The 22,364-nt window shown below is 53.3% G+C and overlaps 1 protein-coding gene across 1 annotated transcript in view; it reads left to right on the top strand.

Annotated features, from left to right (window-relative positions):
* WNT7A (Wnt family member 7A) overlaps positions 1–22,364 on the top strand; it is a 61,772-nt gene that overhangs the window by 4,422 nt on the left and 34,986 nt on the right. Inside the window, exons 2-3 of the mRNA XM_012472516.3 lie at positions 198–424; positions 18,739–19,010. Coding sequence (XP_012327939.1) covers positions 198–424; positions 18,739–19,010 — 499 coding nt within the window. The remainder of the gene's footprint in view (positions 1–197; positions 425–18,738; positions 19,011–22,364) is intronic.

Genomic DNA, 22,364 nt, shown 5'->3' with positions numbered 1-22,364 from the left:
TATACATTGATACAAGAGCCTATGTAGAAATTGTAGGGTCTAGGCGAATGGACATGAGTTAGGGGTACAGGATCAAAAAAGTTGGGAGACTACTGCTGGGGGGAGCAGGGTGGCCAGGGCTGGACACCTAGGAAGGGTCCCTAGGCCATGTCCTTTCGTTGGCCTAATGCTCCATCTCTCTGTGTCTCTCCCTCCAGTGGCTTCTCCTCAGTGGTAGCTCTGGGCGCAAGCATCATCTGTAACAAGATCCCAGGCCTGGCTCCCAGACAGCGGGCGATCTGCCAGAGCCGGCCCGACGCCATCATCGTCATAGGAGAAGGCTCACAAATGGGCCTGGACGAGTGTCAATTTCAGTTCCGCAATGGCCGCTGGAACTGCTCTGCACTGGGGGAGCGCACCGTCTTCGGGAAGGAGCTCAAAGTGGGTATGTGCTCACCCAAGCACCCCAGCAGGGTCTTACAGATTATAGGGAGACCAGAATACCCTTGAGTATCCTCTGGAACTGCCTCGCCTACCCCTGCTAGAATGCCCTTCAGTAGGGGGTCCTGCAGGTGCATTGACTTGCATTCAGGACTCGCAATGAGGGTCAGGTCTCTGGTTGAATCCATACCCCCGCCAACTGTTTATTGACAGAGGTGCAAACCAGCAACCAGTGACATGAATGCTAACCTCTGATACACACAGTGCTAATGCTGTGTTTTGAATTGAAGCCCAAACTTTAAAACTTGTTGTTACACCTAAAAAATAGGAATTTCTGGCTTCTTTTGGAAAGTGGACAGATCTACTCATAATTTACATGTGTACCTGCGTGGTTGCAAAGTACTGAAACTGAGAACACAGCTCCCTTTAGTTATAGCAGTGAATAGGCAACCCATTCACCGCCGCAGTCCCCACCACTCCTTACTGCTATCCAGCCTGCACAATCCTGTGACATGATCCGCTGGACTCCTATGGACTTTTACTCTGCAACTGTCTTATGGGAATGGTGCCTGCAGACACACACATACACACAGAGTTTTGAGACGCACATTTGACTTCAGAAGCAATTATAACAAAAGTCCGTAGAAAAGGGTCAGAGAGAGCAATGCTGGTCTCCAGGAGGCCCTGGTCAGTTGGGGGAGGCCACACTGTGTGTCTTCTGGCCTGTGTGCATGTGCATTAGGGGACCAGAAACTGCCGCCGGCTTGCTTCTGCACCGTGAACTTCCCTGAAAGCAAGGTCAGCCTCAGATATCTTTCGGTATCCCCACTGCCTCCCCCTCATGTCATACTGCTGTCACATCTGGGCTCCCAGGCTGATCCGTGCTCCCCCACTTCATCTCCCTTTTGCCCTGGCCATCCGGCAGAACCTTCTGCACCCAGCATGCAGGATCATCCTTTTAAAATGGAAATCAGATCATGTCACTGTGCTGCTTAAACCCCTCTGGAGGCTTTCTTGCATCAGAGTGAAATTCCCTTGCTCATCTGGCTGTTGCTGACCTCCGCCTGCCTCTGCTTCCATCTTCCCCCTTCGCCTTGCTCACTCGGCCTTGTCCTTTTTCCCAAACACATCACACTGGACACCACCCATTCATTCTGCCTTAGCTCCTTTCCTTAGCCCTGTGCCCCTCACACTGTCTTCTAGAGCCCTGTTGATCACCTATCAAAAGTCCCCTCCCACCTCAAAGCTCCACCCCCTCGGCCAAGCACTCCACACTGTCTGAATCCATTCCCAACTGGTTTGCAATATCAGCCTCATGAGGGCAGGGCTCTCCACTCCCCTGCTTACCATGAACACTTTCTTCCCCGTGCCTTTTGGAAGGAAGCACAGCCTCACCAGCCTGCAGCAGGCCTGGTTTTGTCCCCATATTCTGTGAGTGCCTTCTTACTCACACCATATGGAACTGCAGGCAGGATCTCAGTATGGGGTCCTGCAGGGGCATTGACTTGCATTCCGGACTCCCAGTGAGGGCCAGGTCTCTGGTCGAATCCATACCACCCGATAGTTTATTGACGGAGGTGCAAACCAGCAAGCAGTGACCCAAATGTCACCCAGTGATACCCAGGGTCACTGGTGAAGTTGGCAGAGGGCCTTTCCACAGGTAAGCCTTTTCCAGGGTCTTTGTTGTGCCTTGCACCATCTTCCCTGCTTCTCCCTCTTCCAACCCTAGGGCTCAGTTATCAGGTGGAAACAGAGGCCCAGAGAGAGAATGGGACTGTCCCAGGTCACACAGTGAGTGGCATCAACACTGGGATTCCAGTTAGCCTGCCGAATCTGTCTTGTAAGGCTTCCCTTGCTTGTCACCTGTGGTTTTTGTGCTTTCTTCTACTCAGACATCACACACACAAACACACACACACACACCCCATTCCTGGGACCCAGGCCTGGGCTCCAGCATTGTTTTAAACCTGCACCTTCCAATATATAAGATGTTACAGATGAGGAAACTGAGGCTCAAAAGGGCCTCACCCAAAGTCAAAAAAAGTGAGTGGCAGGGTCTCTCAGGACTGGGTTCATTCCAGTACAACTTTCAGTCTCAGAACAGCCAGTACATCAGCTGGCATTGGAATAGTCCCTACAGAGGTCTGGGGCGCGGCAGGAGGGCTGCAGTGCAGGACAGTGTCTGGACAAGGATCCCCTCCTGTTGAGCAGCCCCCAGCTGGCCAGGGTTGTAGAAGTGAGGCTGGGGAGGAATACTGCCAGTGCACACCAGTGAGGAGCAGAGTCCACTGACAAGAGGCATTCTAGTGGGCTTGGCAGGCAGAGGTGGCTGGGGAAATTCCAGCAAAGAGAGGTGCCCGAGAAAATCCATGGGACAGCGATGCTAGGACGATTGGCCTGCGGAGCCTGGAAGGAAGTAGGAGCTGGAGCCAGGCGGTATGTAGCCAGATACAGATACAAATGTAACAAGTTTGAATTTCTGGGTGGGAGCTGCTGGAGGATTTTGAGTATGGGAGTGACTGCCAGAGGATAGGCTGAACTTATGAAATTGTCACTATGCAATGATTTTTGGCCCACAAAAATGGCAACATAATATGATTCAACCCAATAGGAATTTTAGAAGATTCATGAAAGAGTGGGTATAAGTTCAGTTCATTATAATACTTGTTGATTTATTCATGCATTCACCAAGTTATTGGGTGTCCATTGTGGCTGGAGGTGGCTGTTCCAGTGTGTGTGGCCAGGGAAGGGCTCTGGATTTGTGAGGAGGTGAGGTATGGGCATGTCTGGGGGAACAGCATGTCAGGCAAAGGGAACAGTAGGTGCAAAGGCCCTGAGGTAGAAAATGCTTTGGGGGTGGCATGAGGAACAGCAGGGCTGGGGTGGCTGAAGTAGAGTGAGGGAGGCTGAAGGGGAAGGCTTAGGGAGCCAGGAGCTGGATGGTGCAACATCCCTCAGGCCAGGGCAGGGGTCTGGGTTTCCCTTCATGGGAATGGAGACCCCCTGAAGGGGCGACAGTAAGGGAGGGACAGCATCCACCTTTGGGTTTAGCAGCATCACTCTGGCTTCTAGAAAAAGCACGAACTGCAGGGTGGGGTGGCAGTGGGGTCAGGAGTCTGGCTGACTCTTCCAGGAAGGAGATGATGGTGGCTCAGCCTTTAATAGCCATGGAGACCCGCTTTGAAAGCCACCAGCCAGTAGGGAGGGAGAGTGACAAACTAAAGGCTAGCTAGGAGGGAGGAAGGGTGACAAACCAAGGGCCAGATAGGAGAGAGGGTGACAACCTAAAGGCTTGCTAGGAAGGAGGGAGTCACCCTGGCCTGGGCTTCTAGGGTGGTAGCAGTGGGAAGAGGAATATGAGTCAAGACAACAGCCCTGACAGTCTGAAACCCCCCAGAGCGTAGGTTTCCTCATATGTAGACAGGTGTCCTGCTCCAGGACGTCGAGAAGCAAGCATCACATTTAGGGTCTCTGGGCTCCTCCCCAGTGCTCTCACCCCCATCAGGTTGCAACTTTCTGGGGATGACCAGCTAACAAGGGCTGTCTTGTTGGGGTGAGGATCAGGGCTGTGGTCTTCCGCATTTGGAGCTGTGGCCATCAAGTCCTGACTTTGAACAACAGGACCCATTGCCTGCCTTTAAAGAGAAACTTCCCAAAGCTCCACCCCATACTTCTGCTTACATATCATCGGCCAGAACTTAGTCACATGGCCACACCTAGCTGCAAGGGAAGCTGGGAAGCATAGTCTTGTATTCAGAGTGGACATGATACCAACTGGAGCTCTGTGACTGAAGAGGAAAAGTTCTTCGTCCCATGCTTGGTTCCCTTCTGAGTGTTCTGGTTTCCTGCATAGAGCTGAGGGGCAGCAATGGGCATGTACCAGGCAAGGCCCCCTTGCATGCTAGAAACTGAATGCCAATTTGAGCCGCCTCTGGTGAAAGGGGGACTCATGTATGCCTAAGGAACTGGGGTGCCAGGGGAAGGTGCTCACTTTTGGAATGGGCTGGATCAGAGGTAGTGTTGGCATCCGGCAACCCCAGGGCCACCTCTTGGGGCAGCAGGATGGCCTTTGCACCTCCAGTACCACAACTTCCAGGTTCAAGTACCCCCAGGCCTTGGCCTTTCTCTGGGAGCACCTGCAGAAGTTCTAAGATTCATTCGGGTTGGACCAGCTAATGGGGCTTGACTTTCGGTTGTGTACCCATCCCAAACTAATCACAGTGGCCAAGGGCAACAGTGCTATTTCTGGCCCAGCCTGGGAGCCCCACTCAGACCATCTCTCAGGGGAGAGGAACTACTCACAAGTGTACTAGTCTGTTAGGGCTGCCAGAACAAAGCCCTGCAGACCAGGTAGCTTAACCAGCAGAAATGTACTGCCCAGTTTGAGAGGCTGGACGTCTGAGATCCAGGTGTCTCAGGAGCCTCTCTCTTGGGCTTGCCACCTTCTCCGTGGGTTCTCACATGGCCTTTGCCCTTGTACATGTGCCCCAGGCATCTCATGTCCTGGTCTCCTTTTTTATAAGGACACGAGTCATATAGGATTAGGGCCCATACTAACAGTCTCATTTTAACCTAATTGTAAGACTAAAATTCCTATCTCCAGATGCAGCCACACTCTGAGGTATTGACTCAGTCCATAGCAATGAATGACCAGAGTGCAGCATGGTCCAGGCTTTAGGGAGAGGCATAGGGGGTATGGTGGACTCTCAGAAGTGAGACCTCAGGATGGAGGAGGGGTCTGGACAGTGGCGATGGCCCTTGATCTGGGACTTAGAAGGTGGGGAGAAATTTACCAGTCAGTGAATGGGATCCCAGGCAGAGGAAACAAGGCAAAGACATGGTCATGTGAGCGCTAAGGAGGGAGTGAGCAGGGGCCTGCAGCTGCAGGAGACGATGGCTCAGGGAGCCCTCTGTGAGATGGCAGGCTAGCTGTGAAGACCCTTGAATGCCAGGGATTGTCTGAGTGAGGTGTGGCCCCACATTAGTTTGACCAACTGCTACCGAGGTGCAGTGTGACCTTTGAGGGGTCGAAGAAGGCCTTCACTTCCCTGTAGACGTTTTTCTTTCTTTCTTTCCCTTCTTTCCTTCCTCCCTCCCTCCCTCTCTCTCTCTCTTTCTCTCTCTCTTTCTTTCTTTCCTGGCAGGGTCTTGCTCTGTCACCCAGGCTGTAGTGCAGTGGTGCAATCATAGCTCACTGCAGCCTCCACCTCCTGGGCTCCAGGAATCCTTCCACTGGGATTACAGACACATGCAACCTCACCCAGATAATTCTTTTCTGTTGTTTTGTAGAGACGGGGGTCTCACTGTGTTGCCCAGGCTGGTCTCGAATTCCCAACTTCAAGCAATTCTGCCTTGGCCTCCCAAAGCAATGGGATTGCAGGCATGAGCCACTGCATCCGGCCATTTATTTTCTTAAATAATACAGTGACCTTCCTCAAATTCACCCCCAACACAACTTGTCATCCACCTCTGTGAGCCTCCCTCATGTCCCTCCTGCCTCTCCCTCCCTGGCTACGCTTTCCCTGTCTTCAATCTTGAGTTTCCCATTCCCTTGCTTATTTGTGTTTAATATATCATATGGAGATCTTCCCCAAAAGTAAATGACTTCATTTTGGTTGGATTGAGTTGCTATTGTGCCAAGTTCCTCCTCCGCTGGCCAGCGGCACAGCTCCAACACCGGGACTGGCCAGCTGCTTGTCTGCCCAGTGAGTGGGTGAGAAAGGCAATCTCACCAGCATCCTGATTTTCACTTCCCTGAGAAGTGATGAGCTTGAAATCTCTTCCTGGCTGTGCATGTTCGCTCTTCCCTGAGTTACCTCTTCGTGCTTTTTGCGCATTTTTCTGTTGGGTGGTGGGTTCTCCCATTGGGTTTGGCCAATGTGATTGTAGTCACAGTGCAGGGAAACCAGGCAATGCCTCGGGATGAGTGGGTTCCTTGGGGTGAGTGGGCTTTGGGGGGTTTCCCTCTATCTTGTATCTTTTCACTGAGGATCAGTGTGGACCAGGAGCCAAGACAGCACTTTCTCATCCATCACCTCATTGGGTCCTTGGCACCCCTGAAAGAAAGTATGTCCACCTCCATCTCATTCCCAGGAGGCAGGCTTAGAATCAGGCAGAGGCTGACCAAGATCATGTGGCTGGGTTTTGTGGCAGAGCCGGAATCCATTGTGAGCTCCTCCTTGCTCGAGGGATTCTTCTGTTTGCGTGATCCTGCCAGAGTTGAGATTGTCAGTTTCGGCCATATATCTGAGAACCCCCCGTCTTGTTGCAGGTGTGGGGCTGCCAAGTGAGCACTGAAATCAGAGTCACATGGCCAGCTTTGCATCCTAGCCCCATCCCTTCCTTGCAGATGACTTTAAGTGAGTACTCGCCTTTCTGATAGTCTACAGCATGGGGGAGTCACACACCCACCATGCTAGGTGGCAGTGGCATTACATGATACGGGATGTAAGAGCCTGGCACATCGTTATCAATTGGATGCCATCCCCTTCCTGCTTCCAGGAGGCCTGTGTGCCCATGTCACATGAACACAAGCTTAAGGAACCCGGGACCCCTGCTCTAGATTTTATTGGTGATTATGAACCTAAGCTGACCATTTTGACTCTACCTCCAAAACATATCCCCCAATTTGTCCAGTTTTCACCACCTTCACCACCACCTCCTGATTCTAACCGCCATCTTCAGGGACTTGTTGCCAGGACAATGACATCAACCTCCAGCTGCACCCCACCTCCTCCCTTTCCTCCTGCAACCCGTGCGGCCATCCAGCATGACATCTTCCCGTGTTGCTCGGAGCGTGGCATCCTGCTGTGTAAAACCCTCCCGCGGTTTCCTGTTGTTCTGAGAATAAAATGCACATCATCCCCTGCTCCTTTATGGACCTCTGCCAAAGTCCCTCCCGCCTCAGGGCCTTTCCCTCGCTGTTCCCGCTGCCTGGATGCTCTTTGCCAGCTTGGCTCGCTCCCTCTGTCTTTCTATCCTCTGCTCACCTGTCGGCCCTCGGAGAAGCCGTCGTTACCCCGCTCTAGTGTACAGTGCCTGTCCTTGTCCGCTTTTCCCACTTCATCACTCCAGGATGTATTCTCTCCGACTTGCTCAACTGTGCAGCACTGTGTAGCAGTTCAGCCCTGAAGCTTCCTGCTTGGTCATTTACCAACAGTAAGCCTTGATCAAACGGGAGTGATGATGGCATCGTTCTCACAGGCGGGAGGATGAGGCTACTTACTGCACTCAGAACTGTGCTTGGCACACAGGGAGTGCCCCATACATCATAGCTGTGTTGTTACTATTGTCTATCTGTCTCTCTGGCCAGAAGGCAGCTCTATGAGGGAGCAGGGGCCTCTGACCCAGTGCTTGGCACATGGAGGGCACAGTCCCCGTGGAGGTGATCAGCAGGTGTAGGGACACCACGGCTACCAGAGCAGCCCCCCTGCCCCAACTCCTCTCTGCAGCAGGAGATGATGCAGAGGGCACTTGGGAGAAGCAGCTGAGTGATCTCCACTCAAAGGCCACCTCCTCCAGGAGGTCTTCCTGGACCATCCTGCCTGAGACAGCACCCTCCACCCTTCCTCCACAGGGCACCCTGCACTGTTGTCTTTACAGTACTTACCACTTCGGGAAGTGACTTTGTTTACTTTTGCGAGATCCCGTCTGACATTTGTTTTCTCTGCCATCATGAGGCTCCATGGGGCCCAGATCTGCTGATCCTCTTCTCCCCAGACCCCCCGCGTCTTTCCTGGGGCCTAGCACACAGTAGGTCCTCATGGAACACGTGGAGAAGTGCATGGCCCCCAGGCAGGTCAGCTCCTTTCTACCTCATGTGGCCCCAGTTGCTCTGAGCCCTTGAGGACAGGCCTGGCCTCGTTTATCTTCTGAAGGCTGGGTCTGGGAGTAACTCATGCACAGTAGGTGCTCCATATTCTGTTGTGTGAGTGACCACTGTTCATTTCTGACCCCAAATACAAAACTGCACGTTCATGTCTGCACATTTTCATTTAGATCCATTCTAGCCAGGCAGTCTCATTCATCAAGATTTTTTTAATGTCAATTTGACCAACCATTCTGTTAGCTCTCCTGTCCATCTCTGCATTGGCTTAAAATGGGATAAAAATGTTGACTAAGTCAATGCCTAGGGAAGACCCCTACGGCATGATTCAAGAGGAGCTGTGCCCAGGATCTGCTCAGCAAATCACCAGGTCCCGGGCTCCACACCCCCACTACTGCCAGCTGCCCTGGGGAGAAAACGATATTTCCATGGACAATAAAATGGGAGGACTCAGCATACTGTGCTCCGTGCTCCTGGAGAGTCAGGATGCCTGCCAGTATATTAAAGGCTCTGAAAAGTCCTGCAGACAAGATAGCAGCTTGAGCCGACTCAATCTGCAGGGTCTGCTCATTTCCATCCATGGACCCGCTGACTGTACAGTGGAGCTGCTCTTCAGGGGCACACACACTGGGGAATATCACCCTGGAGAGCCTAGCAGAATGACCATACTCAGAACATGGTTTATGGATCAACTTGGAATCTACCAAAAAGTATATTCACCCACCACCAATTTCCATATCTTTCCCCAAAGGTACAGAAGACGCACATCCTAGCTTCTGACTTTGCCATGGACAGTGAAATCTATTCTAATCCATATTACCCTTGAAAGTCCCTTCAATCATACATAAAATTCAGAATACCTGAGTTTCCATACAAGTACAGGAGAGCATGAACTTACATGCAAAATGCATATACAGCAATGCAGTATATAGAATGAAGAGTATATATCTACAATATAAGTATAAAATATTTCAACTTTTTTCTGGTGCATTTGGTTCAATTTATGCAAGCTAAATGTTCATGGGATAAGACTCCCTCACCTCTATGTTCACTCATTTATTTATGTCTTCATCCCACAGAAATTTAGTAGAATCTCTGCAGTAAATGCTGGGGTGCAGGCTCTGTCTGGGGCACTTGCTGTCTGGTGGGGGTAAACTGGGAAGTCAAGGCTGAAGAGTGCTCTGGGGATCTGGTGGAAGAGACACAGGCACTGGAGATGAGCAGAGAGCTGCCTTCAGGGGTCACCTGAAGTAGGGGCCCTCCACAATCCAGGAGGGGAAGAGGAGCGGCGGCAGGAAGGGCTTGGCGAGGTGGCCCAGACAGGAGCCCTGGGATCCAGAGCAGCTTGGCACGCGAGACCGCAGGGTGTGGGGTGTGGAGGGCAGAAGAGGCTGGGCAAAGAGGTGGGGCCAGGCATCCCACAGGGTTTTGGGACCAGACTCAGGGGGTTTGCTTGGGAGGGCAGTTGTCAGAAGGATTTAATCAGAGGAGAGACAGGATGTAGGAAGATAATCAAATTCTTTGCACACACAGAACTTTGCTATGTCTCCAGCATTATCATCGGCAAAGCCATGGTGATTTCCCGCCATGTGCTCCTGGGGATGGGTACATTCTTTTCCACATGCTCACGACCTCTTGTTTGGTACCCTCCTGCCAGAATTTTTCCAGGGATGGGCACAAATGACCTAGGAGTCAACCCCTGGAGTCCACCCTCCTCTGTCTACAATCTAGGAAACTCTGATGCATTTCTGGGCTTCTGCCTCTGTTGAATTTGTCACCACTTCTCTTGGACAGTCACTTAAGCAGCTCTCTGCTCTCTCTGAGGTGACTGCCTGGGATGAGGGTCCCATGTCTGGGGATCCACACACCTTGCAAAAAGGACTCCATCATTTTTTCCCTCTAGGGCTGTCAGAGTGCAACACATGTCTGGTGAGCTGGTGAATGCTTGGAAGGATGGATTTGAAGACCTTTCCAGTGAGAGAGACAGAAGCAAGGGGCGGGCCAGCTCCACTTTCTCTCTGCCATTTCTTAACAATGCGCCATCTTGCCCAAGCAAAAGACCTATTCTTTCCTTATTCTTGCTTAGAATGCAGCTAACAAAGGACTTTTTGTCTCGTTTGCATTTTTTTTTTTTTTTTTTGCAAGCCTCAGTTCATCCTGGGTTTTAGCTCTCCTGACACTATTCTTTGAGATGAGTCTTTTGTTATAATGTTCTCTTTCCAGCTTTCATATGGTAGGCAGACAGGCAGGCAGGCGTGCGCACACGCACGCACACACACACACAGACACACACACTTGCTTTCACAAGCACATTCATTCATTCATTCAACTGTTGAGGCTTCACAGATAAACAATTTAGGTCCCCACAAGCTAGCAGCAAGAAACTGATCATTCAATTCAATACAAAATAAAGATGTACAAGGTTCTGGGCCACAAGTGGAGGGAGGGGATATCTGGGAGGCCTCTCAGAGTAGGGAACTTGGGAGCCGTGGCTTGATGGATATGGTGCTAACCAATAATGCATCTAATAGGAGCTGCTGTTTATTGATCCCTTACCAAGTGCAGGCTGAGCTTACCATGTGGCATTGGCTTATTTAATCCTCGCAGCAACCATGGGAGGTAGATATTTTGTTACTCCCACTTTACCAATGAGGAAACTGAGGCCTTGAGAGGTGAGTTAACTCACTCAAGGTCCCACCACCAGGAAGAGGGAGCCAGGATGTAAACCCAGATTTATCTGCCTCCAGGGCTCTGCTTTAAAACCTCCTGGGCTACATTCATTGCCCCTCAGCAGGCAGATGGAACAAGAAGGGCCATTGCAGGCTGAGGGAACAGCATGTGCAAAGGTGTGAAGCCAGGAAGGAGCAATGTTGACCGTTGGGAAGTGGTCAGCAGTGTGCTCTGGCCTTGCTCACTGGGAAGAGCGACCCTCGGATAGGGAAAGACAGAGGCTGGGGCTTGCACACGCCCTTCCCCAGTTTCCCTAGCTGTGGGCCTGTCACCTTACCAAGCTCAGCCCAGACACAGCTCCCTGTACCCCCAAATCTTCCAATTGTTCACTGAGAGGCTCCCTACTTCCTCTTGATAAGATAGCCCCATGTGGCATTCTGAGCCCAGGGGGGTCGTGAACTGCCATGCCACGAGGCTGGCAAGAGCAACATTTTTCCATCTGTATATTTTCCAAATCATATATTTCAGCTTGTGTCACTGCAGATTGCTTGCTCTCTGACCCACTGGCTTTAAATAGCAAAAGAAAAAAAAATACAATGCACTTTGTGGTTTCCAGTAAGATACCGTAAATACACCCAGATAATATTCCGGTGCAAACCATTTACTGTGGCTGCATAGGGCGGTGGAATGGAATCTTTCAGGCAGGCTTGGACATCAGTTTATTTCCTCTGTACCCGCCGGGATCGTTATGGAGTTGGAACCACAGAGGGCATCAGCTGGGTTCCCCATTTTCATCGCAGTGATAATACTCATTGTTCTTTATCGAGCACCTTCTGAGGGCTCCATAGAGGCTTCATTCCACAGAGGTCTCACTTAATTTTCACAACTTGGCAATGTCCTCCTAAGAGTTCCCATTTCATAGATGGGGAATCTGAGACTCAGGAGGCAGAGTTCTTGCTCGGGGTGCCCCAGTGAATGAGAAGTAGACAGGAGAGACTGACAAGTTCCACCTTATCAGCGTTCTGAGCTGGTCACCTGAGATATCCCAGGAGGGAAGGTCCCTGGGCTTCTGGGAGCCAGAGGAGCTTCTGGTCTTGCTGAGTCACTGGTGACCTTGGGCAAGTCTCCCATCCTCCTGGAGGCTATCATTCCAGTAGGAGCCCTTGGGCTTTGTGTCTGTGGCTCTAGGAATCTCTTCTCAGATTCTGGGGAGAGGTAGGGCTGGCAGAATTTACAGCCGCCCACAGCCTCACCTACTCTGGTGCCGCGCTGGCTCACCGGCTTTCGCCACTAGCTGACCACATCATGTCAGGCCATGGCTCAGGGTGTCCCTTGGCCCGATGCCTTCTCTGCCCCCCCCACTCAAGTCACCACCCCAGATGTCCCCCACTCCCATCACTGCCCTGTGTTACCTTCTTCAAAGTCCTCAGCTGCCACAGAGTGGCATGATCCTGCTACTTGTCCTTCTACGAAGGCAAAGCCATGTCTGAACTCCTCATCTGAGTATTCCCATGCCCTTGAACAGTGCCTGGCACATAGTACATGTTCAAGAAATATCTGCTGAGTGAAGGAACAGATGGCTTGGTCAGGGAGGCGGAGGGGAGGGCAGGATTTGAGGGAGGTTCTTCCTCTGCTGCTGGGCAGGAGTGAGAAGCAGGTCCTTCACAGCAGGCTGTCCCCACTGCCAGGAGTGGAGGGTCTTATCCTAGAGGGCACACAAGCTGTGGTGGCCAAGCCCAGGGTCCACTCACAGGCTCCACATGGATGATCTGGGCAACAGTGTGGGCCTGGAGTCAGTAGGACTGGAATGATTATCAAGACCTTGAGGCAGGGAAGTGGATCAAACTCTGGGGTCAAGCTGTCCAAGTTTAAATTCTCACAGGCTGTATCACATGGGCCTCAGTTTCCTCATCTGTAAACTGGAGATAATAGCGACCCCCACCTCACAGGGTTGTTGCTGTGTATTGTAGATCTATACTGAGTGCTTAGAACAGAGCCTGGTGAATAAGAAACATTTTGTATGTCTTTGCTCGGCTTTTTATGAACTATATGCCATTGGGCATATGATCTCATCCCATTCCCGCAGCAATACAGACATCTTCGAACCACCCTTACGGTATCTCCTAAGAGAAATGAGATGGCATTCGGGAAATTACCCACCTGAATGAAGGGGCTGCCCCAGGCAGCTGAGTGAAGGGCTGTTCCCGGAGCAGTGGGCATGCCCAGGGTCCAGGAGAGTTCTCAGGAGTGGGGAGGCACAGCAGGTGACCTCCAGGTTTGCATCCTGCCTCTTCCTGAGCAAGTCACCTCACCTCCCCAAGCCTCAGTCTCCCCACCTCACCTGGGATGAGTAAGGAGACAGGCATGGATGGAGTCTGAGATTTATTTTAAGATTCCAGGAGCCTTTTCTACTTTCTTTCTACCATCAAACCCTGTTCTCAGCTCAGCAAGCCATCCAATTTGAACGGTTCTGATCCATTATTTATTGATAAGTTTTAATTGATAACAACTGAACACCATCTCCTTTTAGAAGTAAGTACATTTTGACAAGAGTTGATGTCATAAGCCAGAAGAATCTCTAACCGTGGGGTTTCCATGCACTGATGGGCCAGGAAGGGAGCTGGCGTGGGGCTGAGGAAGGATACTGCCCAACTTGGGCCTTGAATCCCAGATCTGGCCGGTTTCTAGCTGGGTGACCTCAGCAAATCACTCTAACTCAGAGCCTCCATTTCCTCAAGTGTAATACCGTGGGGAATGACGTTCACTCGGTGATAGCAACAACAGCAAAACTACAACGCAACGGCTGATATTTCCCAAGCACTCACTACACGCCGGGCACTGTGCTCAGCACCGCTCAGCACCCCCGGTCGTGATTCGGTTCACTCGGTGATAGCAACAACAGCAAAACTACAACGCAACGGCTGATGTTTCCCAAGCACTCACTACACGCCGGGCACTGTGCTCAGCACCACTCAGCACCCCAGGTCGTGATTCGGTTCACTCGGTGATAGCAACAACAGCAAAACTACAACGCAACGGCTGATATTTCCCAAGCACTCACTACACGCCGGGCACTGTGCTCAGCACCGCTCAGCACCCCAGGTCGTGATTCGGTTCACTCGGTGATAGCAACAACAACAAAACTACAACGCAACGGCTGATGTTTCCCAAGCACTCACTACACGCCAGGCACTGTGCTCAGCACCACTCAGCACCCCAGGTCGTGATTCGGTTCACTCGGTGATAGCAACAACAGCAAAACTACAACGCAACGGCTGATGTTTCCCAAGCACTCACTACACGCCGGGCACTGTGCTCAGCACCGCTCAGCACCCCAGGTCGTGATTCGGTTCACTCGGTGATAGCAACAACAGCAAAACTACAACGCAACGGCTGATGTTTCCCAAGCACTCACTACACGCCGGGCACTGTGCTCAGCACCACTCAGCACCCCAGGTCGTGATTCGGTTCACTCAGACACACAGTGCTGTGATACTGTACCCATTTCACAGAGGAAGCAACGAAGGGTCAAAGAGGATGACAGGCCTGACGTTAGTCACACAGCCAGCTGGATGCCCAGGGCGGTTTCCTCCATGGTCAGTGTGGGCTGGAGTGGGCTTGGACCATCCCAGTCTAACGTGGGTGGGTTAGGGCAATGTTAAAGTTCATGGCAAGAGTCCAAAGTGACTATTTTGCGTCCGGAAGCATTGGACTTTACCAGCCTGTATCTGGGTCCCCGAGAGCTCTGAAGCCAAGAATGACTGCCCTTCATCCACCCCTTGACTACAGCCTTCACTTCTCAGGGCAGTGAGTGCTGAGGAAGCCCAGCTTGGTGGGGAGGGAAGGCCACCGCACGTGATGAGACCGCACTCTGGGCTGTGGGGGAGAAAGCTCTCCCTCTGGAGCTCAGGGAAGTGAAATGCGCCCCAGGGTACAGCTGCCCTTCCCCACCTTGGGGGTGGGATGGGGATGGAAGCCTTCTGCAGTTAGCTGTCCATCTCTCACCATCTGCACCATTGTGCACTGCTCCAGAGACAGAGACCCAGGGACGGTCACTACTGGGCTGTAGAGCAGAGGGCATGCAAAATTACCACAGGAGTCTTGGGCGGGCAGCCTCCTCCTGTGCCATCTGCTTCCCCCACCAGAGAGAAGCCAGGGAGAGGGGCCAGTATTAGAGGACAGGACAGGCTCTCTGTGCCCCCTCTACTCACACACTCCATTCTTGGTCTGATAAAGAGGACACAGTCTCCTATCAACTGCAGGACCCTGCCAGTGGTGCCTGCTCCCCGCACTTGGGAGTCATGTCATCCCTGGGAGCAGTTATTAGTCTATATGGGGTGCCCACAGGCTGGGTCTGCAGCTCAGCTCTGCTGCCCACATGTTGAGTGTCCTGAGGAAGCCAAAACTTTCTCTTGGCCTCAGTGTTTTCAACTGTAATTGAAAAGCCCTCCTCCTTACCTCTCGGCCCTCTTCTACTTGTAGAGACTTGTTACCTCCATCATAGATAAGAACTGTAATAATTGGAGTACTCGGGGCCACATTCTCATGCCAACCTCTGTGCTAGTGCTTTAGTATTGTTAATCTTTACCATCACATTTTACAACAGAGGAACTGGAGCACAGAGAGGTTAGGTGACTCACCCAAGGTCACACAGCGAGAAAGCAGTGGAACAGATTTCTTCCCCACCCTCCATCTGATTGTCCTTTTCTCTCATGTCCTTGAGGGTCTATACTGATGTTGACTGTCTCCCGAGGGCTTGGTTTTCTTGTGCGTGTGATACTCTGGAGTGTGAGCTGGTGCCTATGGTTGGAGAGCTTTCTCTTTGCTCCTCCAGGGGCCTGGGGAATCACTGGACCAGGGGTGAGTCTTCCCACTTGCCTTGGAGCCACTGGAGCATGCAGGGGGATATGTTTGAGCCTCAAATCTGTGCAAATGCAGGAAGCGGCGACCAATTTCCAGGAGATTCTGGCTTCCTCCGACCCCACCCGCCCACCTCCTGCGCTGGCTGTGGACCTGCGTGCTTGTCTAGCTTTGCCGGAGGATGGGGACAGGTGCAGACTTTCCATCTGTCTGCCCTTTCTCTGCCCGAGGATCTATCCATCAGGCTCTATCTCTTTTCAAAGGCCCTGCCTCAGTAGTGCTCAAAGCCTGGTCTTCTGTCACCTTGTGGGCTTAATCCCAAAGCTCCCTCCTTTGCGGAGCTCAGCAGCGTGAATTCTGTTCCCACCTATCTTGCTGGCAGTTCTGTCTTCAACTTGTGGCTGAGACAGGTTCCCTTGTCCTCCTGTGGCCCAGTCCAGCATGGCAGATCTGACACAGCATTTCTTGATTTCATGTAGCAAAAGCATTGTTGGTTTTATTGCTGGACCGGAAGTTGAGCCTGTGGATGTGCGCCATGGCTCCCCTGTCCCCGCTGCCCTGTGCCAGGCCCTCTGATGGGCACGTGTTGCTCAGAGATGTTTTCTTTTCCTTTTCTTTTCTCTCTCTTTTTTTTTTTTTTTAAGACAGAGTTTCGCTTTTATTACCCAGGCTGGAGTGCAATGGCGCGATCTCGGCTCACCGCAACCTCCGCCTCCTGGGTTCAGGCAATTCTCCTGCCTCAGCCTCCTGAGTAGCTGGGATTACAGGCACGTGCCACCATGCCCAGCTAATTTTTTGTATTTTTAGTAGAGACGGGGTTTCACCATGTTGACCAGGATGGTCTCGATCTCTTGACCTCGTGATCCACCCGCCTCGGCCTCCCAAAGTGCTGGGATTACAGGCGTGAGCCACCGCGCCCAGCCTCTCTCTCTTTTTTTTTTAAATGGAGTCTCACTCTATCACCCAGGCTGGAGTGCTGTGGCACAGTCTCGGCTCACTAAAACCTCCACCTCCTGGGTTCAAGCAATTCCCCTGCCTCAGTCTCCCAAGTAGCTGGGATTACAGGCGTGTGCCACCACGCCCAGCTAATTTTTGTATTTTTAGTCAGGATGGGGTTTCACCATGTTGGCCAGGCTGGTTTTGAACTCCTGACCTCAAGTGATCCACCCGCCCCGCCTCAGCCTCCCAAAGTGCTGGGATTACAGGCGTGAGCCACCGCACCCAGCCCCCTCAGAGATGTTTTCTAGTGCAAAGGAAATGACAAATACAGAGAGTAAGGAGCCCAGTAGGTGCTCAAATAATATCCTTTCCCGATCCCAAAGGTTGAGTTGAGTTCCCCAGGGGCTCCATTCCCCTTGGTGCCAAGTTTCATGTTTGTGGAGCCAGAAACTGGCTACGCATTTCTGCATTTGGCATGCCCCCTCCTCTACCTTCTCAGCAGCTCCTGTCAGGTAGACGTTGGCACTCTCCACGTTTCATCAACGAGGAGACTGAGGTGCCGAGAGGAGAAGGAGCTCGCCTGAGTCCCAGTCAGTAAGTGGCAGGGCTGGGACTTGAGCCCAGGCCTTCTGGCTCCAGAGCCCCTGTGTTAGCAGGGACGCCGTGGGTGGGCTGGCATGGCACACCACGGCAAAGCCAGCCCTGGCATGGAAGCCGTCCAGGCCGGCAGGTGGACAGGCCTACCTTCTGCAGGGTGGGAGGGCAGCGATTTGGGTGGGGGGGCAAGTTTTTTGTGTCGATATCCCTCCTGGGGAGAGAGGCCCCAAGGCGAATGAGGAGGCGGGTGAGGAAAGGACCTCCCTGGGCATGGGACAAAGTGACCTGAGAAGCAGCTTGGAGCAATTCATCCACCTCCTCACGCACTGCTTAAGCCATCTCCATCCCAGCATTCTGAAACACCTTCTCTGGCCCCCCTTTGCCTGCTCCGGGCTCAGGGGCCTCTTCTTCCAGGTGCCTTCCCTGAAACCCACCCAGGCTGCATGAGAGAGAACTTGCCCAGTGCTCCCCGGGGCTTACACCACTCACAGGGCTTCTCATCGGTTGCTTTGGTCCGTCTTCACTTGTAAAGCAGACATAGCCCTCGAACCCATTTTGCAGCTGAGGAGACTGAAGCCCAGAGAGGCTAAGAGGCTAGGTAGCAGCACCATATTTATGCCAGCTCTGAGTACCTGCCTGCCCGCACTGTCTCCTGCACCCCAGCTGCTCAGGACCCTGTCCCTCTACTGGAGATACAGTCTAGTGAGGGGGCCACAGAAGAAGGGAGGGGATGGACGTCTGAAGTAGCAGGCGACACACAGAAGGAGTAACGGTGGTCATGGAGACAAGAGGCAGGGTGCAGGCGGGTGCCATGAACCCAACATGGAGCCGAGAGCTTTGCATGGACCAACTCTTGTTCTCCCTCATGGCCATGAGAAAGCTACCAATGATATGCCCCCATTTTACAGCCAGAGAGACTGAGGTGCAGGAAGGGGTAGTCCTTGGCTAATAGTCACAGAACCAGGGATTCATGTTTCTGGGATTCAAACTCAGGCCTTCTGGCTCCAGAGCCAGTGCCCTCTGTGGGTGTTGGAGAAACACTGCTCTACGATGCTGTGAGCTTTGTGCACGTGTGCAGGTTACATGGTCATGTCAAGTGTGCTCGGGAGTGAGGAGTGGGGACTGATGGGCTAGAGGAGTCCCCCGATCTGGCCTTCCAGAGCCTGGGCAACCAGCCCACATGCCTTCCCCCTTTATCACCCAGTTGACTCCCCAGGGAACTGGGGGTTGAATGGATGTGTGCATAATGGGAGGTGCTCAACTCAGCACCCCAAGAGGGAGCTTTTTTGGAAGTTAGGAACGGGTACTCAGTCGAGCTTTGGAGAGCCATTGCCTCAAGCTCAGCCTCACTCCTTAGTCAGGCCCAGCCTCCTCCCAGATGCCTGGGACCTCACCCCAGCTTGTCCCCTCTTCTCTCCTCCTTGCAGGGAGCCGGGAGGCCGCGTTCACCTATGCCATCATTGCCGCCGGCGTAGCCCACGCCATCACAGCTGCCTGTACCCAGGGCAACCTGAGCGACTGCGGCTGCGACAAGGAGAAGCAAGGCCAGTACCACCGGGACGAGGGCTGGAAGTGGGGTGGCTGCTCTGCCGACATCCGCTACGGCATCGGCTTCGCCAAGGTCTTTGTGGATGCCCGGGAGATCAAGCAGAATGCCCGGACTCTCATGAACTTGCACAATAACGAGGCAGGCCGAAAGGTAGGCAGCCAGGGAGGGCAGCTGGGCGGCGCTCGTGGAGACGCTGCAAAATGGCTTGTTTGTAATGTCTGGTGCTGGGTGTCTGGTGAGGAGCCACAGGGCTCTGCCCTCAGCCGCATTCTGCTTGGTGCTGGCATCAGCTTGTGGCTGGTCAGGATTGTGTATGGCATGAAACTTGTCAGTTACTGGAGAAGCTGGATAACTGAGTCTCCCTTAAGACCAATTGGATGTTACCCAGCAAGATGGGAAGAGGGACAGATGTGAACTCTTATCCTTGGGAGGGGCCAAATAAGCCTTTCTCCCTTGCTCCCTTCCTGCCTCCCTCCCTCCTTTTTTCTCTCCCTCCTTCCCTCCCTCCCTCCCTTTTCTCAGGCTTCTGGCCACATCCTGTGTGTCAGAGCCTCCCAGGTGGCCTTGGTGAGTCACACAGAATTGCTCACCTGGTCTGCCCCAGGATGATGTCCTGGGGGAAATTACCAGGCCCTGCCTGTCTAGTCCCATGTCTGGGAGCACCTGCCCAGGGTGGCACATCCCTGCAGGGGTCCCAGCTGCTCCTTCCTCCCAGTTTTTGTGATCAGATCACCCTGCAGGTCTCAGGTCCCAGGTCCCAGGCTCCCTCCTGCCCTTAAAGCCCTCACTTTCTCCAGGCAGACTGGAGGAGGACAAGTGGCTTCCCTCTCCAGCCTCAGTTTCCTCACCTGGCTGGGCCATAGTGAGAATTAAAGGAGAGAATAGTACGTGGCCTGCAGCAAGTCAGGGCCAGGCTGGGTCCTGTGGGAGTGTTTTCTGTGAGCCACACAGCTCCACCGGGTGTGAGGCTTATGGTGGTTGCTCTGTCGTGCTGCCATGAGCCCGTGGGTGACACAGACACAGGGAAGTGTCAGAGGTTATAAGACCAATCTCGGTGGGCTTCCTGGAGGAGACAACCCCCAAAAGATGAGTGAGGTTTGACTAGGCAGGGAAGGGAGATGGAGGCAGCCAAGATCTGGTGAGTGGGGGAGAAATGGACACAAGCTCAGAGGTAGGGGCAGGGGGCCAGTTAGGAACCACACCGACTGGTCTGTGGACCTCTGAAAGGGGAGCCCCTGCGGGATGGGCCGAGGAGCACAGCCTTATGTTCTGCCCCTGGATCTGCCTGTGGCTGCCATCTCCTTGTCCTTCACGTTTCGGCCACGATGTTCTATGCCCAGAGAGGCCTCCCTTTCCATTCCTTCCTAGCCTTTTCTCGGAGTTGCCTCGTGCCGTGACTTTCTCCCCTCTCTAGACTGTGAGCACCCTGAGGACGGGGGCCTGGGCTGTCTCAGCCACAGCAGCACTCCAGAGTCGGGCACACAGTAGGCACTCTACAAATAGGTATGGAGTGAATGGATGAGTGCTTTGTGGTTGCTGGGGAGCCACTGATGGTTCTGGGGCAGGAGAGGGGCAGAAGTCAAAGACCCTTGGGAGGCAGAAGGCTACCTTGAGTGGGGTCAGGAACTGGGTCTGGGTGGAGTGCAGGCCGGGCCTGACCTGATGTTTCTGAGCAGGAACAGCTCTCCCAGCTCAGGGAAGCCCAGCGGAGGGCCACACATCCCCCTGCCTGCCCCGTGCTCTCTGGTTAGGGAGGACCCTTGGGGCTGGCTTTCTAGAAAAGCAGTTCGGTAGGCACTATGTACTTCCTGAGCCAAGAGGTGGGACTGCGGGCTCCCTGGTATCTGCAGAGAAAGGCCTGAGCCACACCTGCCCCGCCCCTTTGTGCCACAGGGGTGGAAATGGAGGCTCAGCGAGGGTACCAGCTGGCCCTTGGGGACTTAGGTCAGTGACCACACACACCACTCAGCCAGAGCATGGCAAGGTGATCTTCTGGCCTGGCCCCAGGTGGCCAGACCCTCACATGCGGACACGGGTCACCCCAAGAGCCCCGACAAGGGCAGAAACAAAGACAGCCACCAGCTGCTGTGGGTTCCAGACCCTCCTGTGACCTCAGTTGCCACATCTGTTGATTAGGACTATGACCCTCACCCTGTTCTGACTGGTGCCAGTCGGTTCCCCAGGATTTTGCAACACGCCATTTACTCGGAGGCTTGGGACCCCACCCCAGAAACCCCCACCCGACAGGCTGCCACGGGCCCCACGCATGGCAGAGCTGGGGAACCAATGGGAGCAAATGGGCCAGCCTGCCGCTGCTCCTGGCTGAGCGCCTCGGAAAGTCTCGCAGATGTGTTTATCACCCGCTCCCTCACTCCTGCTGCGAGGAAACAAGACTCAACCTGACCACAGGCTCTGGGGCTTGTTGGCAGCTGGTGTGAGAGAAGGGGAAGTGGGGAGGCCAGGGTGGGGGGGTGCACCATGTGGCTTCTGCAGACCTGATGAGGGGCTGCCCCAGGGCTGCAGAAGAGCCCCCGACTCCCCTGGCAGACAGGGGGGAGTGAATGCTGCAGGGATGTCCTGCCCTCACAGGTCTCCAGTTTGAGTCTGAGCCCAGCAGGGTGTGGGCCATGGGGCAGGAGCAGCACCGCAGGGAGGCTGCGGGGCATCCCTCCTTTCCCTCACTGCCTCATCAGTTGTGTGGTCGGCAGGCCGAAGCAGAATGGTTAGGTGCCAACATCTTTTGGTGACATGATTTTAGAATTACAGTTTCCCCTATTGGCATTTTGGATTGAAATCAGTGGCCGCTCAGGTCGGGGTCCTAGAATACGAAGTTCACAGCCTAGCATGTGATGTGTGGGATCACAGGCTCCTCAGGTGGGAGGAAGGGAAGGGTCAGAGGCATTGTGTTGAAATCACTGGATGGTGGAATCTTTGTGGCTTTGAATAATTTCTTTCCAGCCTTTTGGACAGCAAGGAAATTAACTACCCACAGTTTTTGCCCTCAAGACTAGATGCTCAGTCTAGTGAGAGAATCAGGTACGAGAAGCAAAACTTGTGATTCAGGGCTACACATTGTAGGAGAAACGTGATACAGAAAGTGCAGAAAAGAGGTCAGAGGAAGAGTGGTTTGTTTTCTCTTGAAGACTGAAGAGTGCTGGGCAGAAGAAGGGAACTCTTAGCAGGGCTTTGAAGGCTAAGGAGTTCTCCTGGTGGACGAAGCATCAGGAAGGAAGAGGGCAGTCCCAGCAGCACAGCCATGTTCAAAAAGCATGAATTCCTAACAAGGCTACTGTGGGGGCTCCGTGTGGCTGAGGGTGGGGAGGATGAGTGATGAGGCTGCAGAGGGGGCTGCATCAAACACTTGGCCTTGAATGTCAGAACAAGGAATGGGACTTCGTGTTAGGCTGGAGGTGCCCAGAAGAGGCTTTGGTGGGGCAGTGCTTGGCAGGTTTCTGGCCCTGTCTGGGATAGAGTGGAGTACAGAGTGAAGGGGCTGTGGCCACG

The sequence above is a fragment of the Aotus nancymaae genome, unplaced genomic scaffold (genome assembly GCF_030222135.1).
Source record: "Aotus nancymaae isolate 86718 unplaced genomic scaffold, 86718_ANA_hifiasm-v0.15.2.pri h1tg000046l, whole genome shotgun sequence".
Taxonomy (NCBI): domain Eukaryota; kingdom Metazoa; phylum Chordata; class Mammalia; order Primates; family Aotidae; genus Aotus; species Aotus nancymaae.
Note: the sequence above shows the minus strand (reverse complement) of the source record. Positions and strands in the feature narration are given on the sequence as shown.